This window comes from Diachasma alloeum, unplaced genomic scaffold, assembly GCF_001412515.2.
Source record: "Diachasma alloeum isolate Michigan unplaced genomic scaffold, Dall2.0 Dall_scaffold_00184, whole genome shotgun sequence".
NCBI classification, from domain to species: Eukaryota; Metazoa; Arthropoda; class Insecta; order Hymenoptera; family Braconidae; genus Diachasma; species Diachasma alloeum.
Window position 1 is genome coordinate 704,924 of NW_021680350.1, and position 10,537 is coordinate 715,460.

General features: G+C 36.4%; 1 protein-coding gene across 2 annotated transcripts in view; it reads left to right on the forward strand.

Moving 5' to 3' along the window:
* The window catches only part of LOC107047996 (A disintegrin and metalloproteinase with thrombospondin motifs gon-1), a 17,935-nt gene extending 8,470 nt beyond the window's left edge, over nucleotides 1–9,465 (forward strand). For both annotated transcript variants that reach the window (XM_015270944.2, XM_015270945.2), the window contains exons 6-12: nucleotides 1,810–1,964; nucleotides 2,032–2,084; nucleotides 2,607–2,727; nucleotides 2,819–2,968; nucleotides 3,794–3,929; nucleotides 4,014–4,127; nucleotides 9,213–9,465. In XM_015270944.2, the coding sequence (XP_015126430.1) occupies nucleotides 1,810–1,964; nucleotides 2,032–2,084; nucleotides 2,607–2,727; nucleotides 2,819–2,968; nucleotides 3,794–3,929; nucleotides 4,014–4,127; nucleotides 9,213–9,245 (762 nt within the window). In that variant the 3' untranslated portion in view covers nucleotides 9,246–9,465. The remainder of the gene's footprint in view (nucleotides 1–1,809; nucleotides 1,965–2,031; nucleotides 2,085–2,606; nucleotides 2,728–2,818; nucleotides 2,969–3,793; nucleotides 3,930–4,013; nucleotides 4,128–9,212) is intronic.
* The last annotated feature ends 1,072 nt before the right edge of the window (nucleotides 9,466–10,537 follow it).

Sequence of the window (10,537 nt, forward strand, 5' to 3'; positions counted from 1 at the left end):
ATATATATATATATATATATATATATATATATATATATATATATATATATATATATGAGATATTCCATGTCAAATGAGTCAACGGCTGACTCTCACCCTCTTGAAAATTGATGGCGATTCTCTCTACGATTGGGGGGTTGAAAAACTATCTCTCAAATTTTTTAAGATTTTTTTGACAGCCCAGTTCGGAGATTTTTTTTTTTCAAATTGTTCGTTTTTTTTTACAATAACTCGAGTTCCACTCATCCGATTTCGATTTATTAGGGATCAAAATTTTCCATTTTTTACCACCTATAAGAATGTTTTTGGTCCAAATTTTTTTCAATCTCTAGATGCTCGAAATAACAAATTTTCGAAAAAAAAGTTGAAAAACTTGAATTTGGCTAATTATGTCACGGTTGATTATTTAATTTTTTTTTCAGTAATTCCTATAATCAAAACAAAAATTTTGAGCCGTCGTACATATTGAGTTTTGTCTTAGATCAATTTTATTCTTAACTTTTTATTCTCAAAATTCCGCGAATTCGGTCAAAATACCCCAAAATGTCATTGGTTAACTTTGATTATATACAGTATGAAGTAAATTTAAATATATACCTATATATTACATATTTTTTCGATACATAATTAAAGGCGGTTTAAGGTGTTTTCACCAAATCTTCGCAATTTTAAAAAGAAAAAATAAAAAAAAAATAGATCCTGGATGGAACCCAACATGTATGACGGCTCAAAATTTTCGTTTTCATTATAAGAATTACTGAAAAAAATAATTAACATAATCGACCATGACGTAATTGGCAAAATTCAAATTTTCAACTTTTTTTTTTCGAAAATTCGTTATTTCGAGCATCCAAAGATTGGAAAACTTAAAAAAAAAATATTCTTATAGGTGGTGAAAAATGGAAAATTTTCCCCTGTAATAAATCGAAATCGGATGAGTAGAATTCGAGTTATTGTAAAAAAACGGAACAATTTGAAAAACATCATATTTCCAAACTGGGCTGTCAAAAAAATCTGAAGAAATTTGAGAGATAGTTTTTCAAGCCCCCTAATCGTAAAAAAATCGCCATCAATTTTCCAGAGGCTGAGGGTTAGCCGTTGACTCATTTGGCATGGAATACCTAATATGCAGGTTTCTCTTTCATTTGTTTTTGGTACGGTTATTAAAAACGATGAGCTCATCGGAAAATATAGTATGATTGAACTTCTCTCGGCAACACAAACAACTTTTGCGGGGGTGATAAATCTTGTTGCCATTTAACTCTAGATTGGTCACCCTATGAGGGAAACCCCGCCGCGTGTCATTTTTCTTTAATTACAATTGACTGGCTAACCGGAAAAATTCAAAAATATCACATTTCCCAAAATTCCTAAAGAAAACAAATTATTTCCGACAGATGAATAATTTTTTCTCATATTAAATGAAATTGCCCAAGACGCGTCGTTGACGGAAACTCTCTAAATGCACCCGGATAGTGTAGAGTAAATTCGGTAATGCTAAAGCCTATGTACTACGGCGGCGAATCCCCGCGGTAACCAAAGTCACAGGGTCGCGTTTGGCGACCAGAGGAGAGTTAAGAAAACTGACTCCATGCTCGTAGCATAGAAATGTAAGCAACGGGGGCCTAGATTCCATCAGCTCTGAATTTTTCCCTCCGAACCCTACAAATTTTACTTGAACAATTTTGCATTCCCTCCCTTCTTACAAAAAATGTCAAGCCGTACTATTTCAAATGGGACAGCCTATACATGTATGATCGCATTATGGCCGAAAAACTCATTAGTAAGAATTTCATTCTCTATTCTCAGAATCCTTCGGCAGCTCCATATTTACACAACAATAAAAATGCCTCTGGGGTCATCAATGCGACCGCAGCGCTGGCAGAAATGGGAAAATTCTATGGGAACCTAAGTGATAAGGATTTTTCCGCTGGATCCTATGACATTATTGTAACACTGACTAAGTATGATTATGCTTTTATCATTATTCAACAGCATATACCTCACTCACCCGCACTTTTTTGTATTCAGCTCCTACATTTGCGACGAGAGCGAAGAAGAAATCTGCACTCCAATATTAGCTGGTTAGTATCTTCCCATTTGGTATTAAAACACAGTCAATAATTTTCATGATTGATGAATTGTTGACAACAACGGCCCGAATTATTGTCCGCGAAAAAATATCTTTCCAACAATATCTGCTACATATCCTTTATAACAAAAGTATTCGACAATTTTCCCCTTATGATCTTATGAATGTGTCCTTCGAAAAGAACATGTTTTGAGATTAATTTGAACTACTTTGCGGCGAACTTAAAATATTTTGAGGTGACTCAAACTATATTGTTCAGATGCAATGGAACTCGGTTTCAGGTTGAATTCAAGTGAATTCAAAATGTTTTAGAAGAAAGTATAGTAAAGAATAAGGAAAAAAAATTAATTATGAGCTCCAAACTTTCGAAAATTATAATGTAAGAAATAAACGAAACAATTCAATACTCTCATAATCAATATTGAATATATGGCCATGAATATATTTTGGGGCGCATAATTCTCCGTAGAAATTATTTCCCTGATAATAATGCAGGAAATCCTTTATAACACAGGGGTATCGAGCCTTGAACCCCTATGCAAAAATAAGCGTCCCGTTGTCGACGTAGCCGCCATTCTTCAAGATAATCTGGCATTCAGCGGTTTACGAATGACCGCTCATGAATTGGGCCACATGTAAGTTAATCACTTTACAATTCCAAAACATCAACTCAATCAATGTTACTCACATTAAAATATCATGCCATCAATCATGTTGTGATCGTAGACTGGGCGCTGAACATGACGGCGAAAAAGAAGAGGAGACACAAGATTGTCACGCGGCAGCCGGCTACTTGATGTCAAAATACGATGAGTCCAGTACTGTCAGCCTTAAATGGTCCAACTGCAGCTTAGAAGCCTTTAGAGAATCACTAAAGTGAATAATTTGGGGATCCGGAAAAACCAATCCTAGCATTCATGAAAATGATTTTTCCATACTGACCGTCATTTTTCCCAGACCGGGGATTAGTAAAGTACTTACCCTTCCCCGAACTGGCAAAAGTAAAAGTCACTACGGGCAAATATCATTCGAGCCTAGTGCCACAGGGATTTTCGACTGGTGTGATTGGCAGGCCTCACCTTCGGCTCGCCATGCCAACCTCACACTCGTCGGAAAACCCCAGTGGCACCCAACGCGAAATATGCTATTTGATGATACACGGAGAGAAAAAGTCAATACAAATTTTTAGAAAAAAACGTAAAAATTATGTTTCGAACGGTAATCCGCGAGCGAAATAAAATTCGATAAAAAGTGTGAGTCCGAACTGAATTTGTACGAATTGCCACGTAAATTCTACTATTTGTTCCGTAAAAATTAACCACCCGTCTGATGACTCACAGCTGTGGGGACAACAAGTCGTTCCGTAATTTTTCCCCAACGATTGAGAAATTTTACGAAACGGAACGTAGAAATAACTCACCAGCGTTATAAAAATTGTTGAACGTTCAAGGATTGTCGATTTCGGAGGCATAATAAGCCGAAAAGTTTCTGTAAGATTTGACTTCTTCGGGAAAAATTACGTGGCAATTTCGTACTTTGTTCGGTGATGAACCTGAAAATTCATTGAATGTTTCAGATTTCGTCCCTTCCATTCCTATAAAAATTGCCGGAAACGCTTCCCCATTGCGGATTACGTGAACTGTACCGTAATTTTTACTGAATATTTCTCTCCGTGTAGAAATGCCAATTATGTACTTTCAGGAGCTCTTCTGCCGAATGCTTGCGCAATCCACCCAACTGGGGTAAGGATGAAGAACCTCTACGTTCAATTCTACCAAGCGACGTAGTTGGTCTTCATTATCAATGTCAAGCGTTTGGTTACCGTCGAGCATGTATGGTGAGTGAAACTTTATTACTCCAGTCGAATTACAAGCAGAAAATAAAGAGAATATCCATCAAATCACTTCATGGTTTTTTACAGGGTCCCCAGAATTGCAAGGCTCTTACGTGCACCACTGACATCTTCCCATTTAGTCTTAACTGCGTAACAGTAAGTGTCCCAGCTGCCCAAGGCTCGACCTGCGGCTGTGGTTCCGTGAGTACTTTTATCAGCATTTCTACGTTCATTTGTTGATTGAAATGATAATTTAAGGGGGGACCCCGGTGAATTTTGAAAGTCTTCGGTAGACTTAGGAACTTATTGAGCGACTTTAGTTATATGATGGGATATGTTAAAAAGTGGGAAAAATCCCAGACCCAATCGGTTTTGCCCCGTACTTCCACGGAAAACGTCGTTTTTCATGTTTCTACCTTCAAAACGTTCCTCGTTTCCCAATTTTGATCCGATTTAATTTTTTTTTTCAAAATGTTCGTGAGACTCCCAAGCACAAAGTTAAGCTTCCGTTTTACGATCCATTATATAGATCATGAGAAAATCGAAAAAAACGAAAAAAAACCGAAACAAGCAGGGGTTCGAGTCTTTTTGGCCGAAGCTATCTGACTGTTACTTTATGTGTTATAACTCTTTTTCTTTCTTTCATTTGTTATATCCGCAGAAAGATTTTAGCATCGAAAGGACATGTTTTAATTGTTACATTAAAATCAGAGCTAAAATTATTAGAATTTAGAATTATTGGACGACGCAAAGTTTATACTATTACCTTTCCCTAAAATATAAAGGAAAAGGGTTTCATTTAGGGATCGGGTTCGAGTTGAGAATATGCACTGATCAAGAAATTTGGAGTTGTAGTGATAATTAAACTTGAATTTGAATATACTTTGAAAAACTATTCGGTTTACAAAAGCATAAGTGTGATTTTACAAAAATTTATGTAGTTAAAATTCTTACCCCTGGAATGATCTGAAGGATCTAAAATTTGGGTTTACAAATTTTATTACTCACAATTCGGTTTGTTCTTTATAAGGTTATCGTGGTAGCTGTAGATCCCTGGGTGAATACGTAATTTCCTCATCAGCAATTAGTCGTGCTAAAGGCTATTATGGATATTTTGACGGAGACACTTTCTTCTACTCGTTGAAGTATTTTAACAAATTTGGATAATTGAATTTTAAGAGTTTAAGAGTTTGTTTGAGACTGTCCACGACGCGTCATAATGAACGAATTGCTTATTTGTAAGAGTAGTCACCACTTTCGATTAAAGAAATTTTATTCCCGGATAATTTCAATTGTTCGTAACCTACTATTAATTCATAACTATCCCGCATAATCGAAGGAAGGATTGAAAAACCGGACTGATTAAGTGAACTACTTCCACCAGAATTGTTACTGCTCCGTCGCTGCTTCAAGACTGATTAATTTGGTTTTCTTGGGGTTTTTTATGTGGTTTTTGGGGTCACTTGACTCGTGGGGGTTTCCACAAGTCAAGTTTTGATTGGTGCAAAATGTCGTATGACTTTTCCCACTCTTTAATTGTTATTTGGGAGAAGTAGTTCACTTGGGTTTTGGGGTTTCGATTCCTCGGTTTTCAATCGTTCCTCCGTTTGCGAATTTTGATATTGAGAAATGGGGTCATGCTGATTGAGACATTTCATCATTTCTGTACTCGATTCCAATGTCTTTGGGATTTTGAATCGAGTTCAAATGATGAAATGTATTCTAGTTAATTTACATTAATTGATTTGTTTTTTCTTATTAATCTAACATGAAATAATTTTATAAAATTTTTGGACATTACACATTTCTACCAATTCCATTGGTAGTAAGCTTCCGAATGGGATAGAAGGCATTCGGATAGAGGGCATCGAAATAAATATTTTGAAAAAAAAATTGAAATCGGTTCAGTAGTTTTTAAGTTATTACACATAAAAGGGTTTCAGAGAAAGTCAAATATCTCGGAAATTACTCATGCGATTGAGCTCATTTTCAATAGGAAGGATTACTATCATGACAGAAAGATTCTGACCAAATTTCAAGTTGATATCTCAATTTTTGTACAAGCTAGAGTGATTACAAAGATTTTTATAAAAAAACAGAAAAACGGAAATATCTCGAAAACTTTGTATGAACGGGTATATATGGTTTGATTGATTCGGATAGGAGGCATCACAACGAATATTTTGGAAAAAAAAAATTGAAATCGGTTGACGAGCTTCAAACATATTAGCGAAAAACGATTGAAAAACGAATAGCTTTTTCTCAAAACTATTTGATCAATCCGGTTGAACTTTTGCATAAAGTTAGTCCTTGTTAGAGTCTTTAATCTGACAAAATTTCAGATTTTTTGGAATAAGTTTAGCCAATTAATTACTTAATTTTCCAAAAATTGACTACCGGAAAGGTGGCGATGGACATTGACACCGAGAGACATGGTCGCCAAACTTCGTATCTTTAAGTTTCAGACCATTCTACATAATTTCCAATCAAAATTAGAGAATGTGAAAACAGCACGATTACAATGCTTCCATTCGGAAGCACAAAAACGAAAAAACAGAAAAAAAGGGTTTTCTCTTCTGATTGTCTTTGCATTATGCCTGAAAAGTCTTTATTTTGAATAGTTGACGATCAGAAGGAAAACCCTCTTTTTTCATTTTTTCGTTTTTTTCGATTTTTTCATGATCTATTAGGTGCGTGACTTAATTTTGACAGATTTTTTCTTCGAGCTTAAAATTATATTTAAAATAGAAATATATTCGCGGTCTTTTCTGGTTTTGAAAGGATCGGACAAAAGGTTTCAGAACACGGAACGACAAGTTTATGTAAGTTACATGACCTTTCAGAATAGTAGAGTTTACGATGGCAACTGATAAACAGCACATTTGGCACTGCATNTAGGTGTGTGACTTAATTTTTACAGATTTTTTCTTCGAGCTTAAAATTATATTTAAAATAGAAATATATTCGCGGTCTTTTCTGGTTTTGAAAGGATCGGACAAAAGGTTTCAGAACACGGAACGACAAGTTTATGTAAGTTACATGACCTTTCAGAATAGTAGAGTTTACGATGGCAACTGATAAACAGCACATTTGGCACTGCATTTTATACGAATTCCAACAAGAAAAAAATGCTTCTGAAGCACGGGAATCAATGTGTAGTGTTCTTGGTGCCAACGTTGTATCTTATGAAACGTGTAATTATTGGTACAAACGTTTTAGAAGTGGTGATTTCGATCTGAGTGACCAGCCGCGTCCTGGACAGCCTCGAAAGTTTACAGATGCGGAATTGCAAGCTCTACTAGATGACGACTCAACACAAACGCAACAAGAGCTTGCAGCTCAGTTAGGAGTCATCCGAACAGCTATTTCTAAGCGTTTGCATCAAATGGGAAAAATCCAAAAACTTGGAAGGTGGGTCCCACATGTGTTGACCGAACACAACCTAGATCACTGTAAGAACACGTGCCTTTCACTGCTTGCCCGGCAACAAAAAAAGGACTTCTTATGGAGAATTGTGACGGGTGATGAAAAGTATATTTTTTACGAGAATCCCAAACGTAAAAAGTCGTGGGTAGATCTCGGACAATCGAGTACATCGACGCCGAAAAGGACATCCACTTGAAGAAGTTCTCCTCTGTATCTGGTGGGACATGAAGGGTGTGCTTTATTACGAACTCCTGGAAATACGTTAGACGGTGACTGCGGAACGCTACAGCCGACAACTGAACAAACTGAGCCAAGAACTTGATCGGAAAAGGCCATTTACTGGGCAAGGAAGCAGGCAAGTCATACTGCTGCATGACAATGCTCGATCTCACCATGCTCGCGCAATTCAGAAGACCCTCTTAAACTTGGGATGGGAAGTTCTCCCGCACGCGGCATATTCACCAGAATTGGCCCCATCCGACTATCACTTGTGCCGGTCCATGCAGCATGCCTTAGTGGATAAACAGTTTAAAACGCTGGACGATGTGCGTAAATTCGTCGATGACTTTATTGCCTCGAAGTCTGCAAGTTTCTTTCGCGACGGCATTCGAATTTTACCTGAGAGATGGCGCAAGGTCATAGAAAACGATGGACAATATTTCCAAGATTAAGTTCGTTGTCCTCTATTTTTTTATATTAAATAAACTTACTGAAAAATCTGTAAAAATTAAGTCACACACCTAATATATAATGCATCATAAAACAGAAGCTTAACTTTGTTCTTTGGAGTCTCACGAACATTTTGAAAAAAAAAATCAAATCGAATCAAAATTGGGGAACGAGGAACGTTTTAAAGGTAGAAACACGAAAAACGACATTTTCCGTGGAAGTACGGGGCAAAACCGATTGGGTCCGGGAGTTTTCCCACTGTTTAACATATCCCATCATATAACTAAAGTCGCTCAATAAGTCCCCAGATTCACCGAAGACTTTCAAATTTCACCGGGGTCCCCCCTTAAACGGGAAAAAAATTGACATAATACTTGCCATTAACCTCTCACATACGATGTCGATACCATGTATTGACCTATAAGCTTGTCCCATCGGCCGGTGCATGGAATCGACCCTTTCCGTCAACAGTAAAAAATAATATTGTCGAATTCTAAGAGACATTGACATTTAGAAAAGGAATTTGGAAAGTCAATGGAATTGACTCTGCAGTGAACTTTTTTTCAATGCATTTATAACATCTGTTTCCATGAACAAAAGTTGTAGATGAAAATTTTACATCGAACCAATTCAATCATATTAAATGGTCTCATTTATCCACAAAATTTCCTCCAAAATTTTGAAATTTTTACTGAAAATAATTTAATGATCCTTGTATCAAATGGGAGAAGTTAAATTTCGACTTCTTCAATAATTCGCTTGTTATAAATGAATTTAGCATGTTCAATGATTTCGGCAAACAATAGTCGGCAAACATTGAAATTGGTGTCAAAAATGAGGAAATTGTGGAAAAAGACAGTTCTTACGGAATTTATTTCGAAGTTCAATGTCCAATGCATTTTATTTCAATTTTTTTCGTTCATCTATTTTCAAGTTATCGCTCATTGAATAACGGACTTGACGGGCCGTAAGTCTCCCGGCCGTTGGGACAAGCCGCGTTCTATGGACGCCGTACGTGAGGGGTTCAATGTTTTCCCCTTCTCGATAATGTTCAAATCAGTCAATAATGTTGAATTCACAATACGTTGCGCAATTCACCTAAGTAGACACCTGTCAGCCAGAAGAACAAGGTTGGAATTCATATTTATTCGTAGCAGTCTGAATTATCATCTCTTATGTTTGCGATTACAGCACTGCATCAATGAAGAATGCGTGAAAAAATGAATTCGGCTGAGGCGATATAGAGAATAACATATCTATGTTACTTTAGGTACCAAGATGATTTAAAAATTATTCACTCACTTTGATTTTACTCTAAATATAAGCAAGCACCAATACTTAATCACGATTTTTCACTTAGCACTTAGAAAGTAATGGATTTTTAAAAAAATGAATGTACTCAAAGATTTTGAATAAATATTTATCCAGTGTGCATACTCCCTGATTGTAATTAATATTTAATTCTCCTCATGGAGTCCAGAATATCCAATTAACTCAAAAAAAAGTTCAACGATATCCCAAGAAACTACAGCACTTGATATTCGTTATTGGTCAAGTCCAAATGGACAATCTCGCGTTTAACCAGATATTCTGTTGGCTCAAAACTCGAAGGTGCACCTACCTAACAAATTTTTCGTTTAAGGATATTTAGCCACTATTGGTAAATCGTCGGTAAATGTGTTTTTTTTTTTCATGGTCAAGGAAAATTCTGTAATTTTTTCGACTGACGGCAGAACATATAAAACTAACTTTTCAAATGTTAAAAAAAATTAATCGCAATAGTCTCGGCAGAAATGAATAAACAAATTTTTCCTTATTGGGCTCGCCATTTACCGCGGGCGGCGCCACTGCCAATGCACATGGAGGCTCTGAGACGCTACGTGGTGTTCAAATCAGAGCAATGTAAACACTATCAGTTTTGTTTAATAAATATTTATTAAAATCAATATGCTAACATTGAATTTGGAACAAATTTTTAATTGTGTTAATAGTACGGTTTCCTCGAGAAATATTGTAGAGGGGGCAACGGTACTAAATTCCCAAAATGTGGTTTTTTGTGGTGCTACATCCGTCACCAATAAGCAGGTTGATTTGGTGTCTTTATGTTTAGAGACGAGTGGTTTGAGTGCATTACCGCATATTTTGCAAAACCCGATTAGGTTGCAAACGTTGAAGCCAAATCTCACGTGCATCAATTATTCTCATCGACTTGTTGGGTGAGGTTATCATCAACAAATCACGACTCGGTGGGTGCAGAGTATGGAAGCTCAATTCAGGATTATTAGTTATATCATTATTACAACTTTTCACATGACACTTTCTCTTTTATTTCAGAATTTTTCTGTTCGTATCAAAAGATTGCTCCATTTTTTAACTTTTCATTGTTTTGGAGCACAAACCACTACAGCTTAAACCGGCCGCGTGTAGTGCGCCTCTGAGCTACCATTTTTTTGAATACCTCCTCGGCCACCAGATCGCGCATCCTTTTTTAGCTAGCCCAATACACGGTCTCTTAT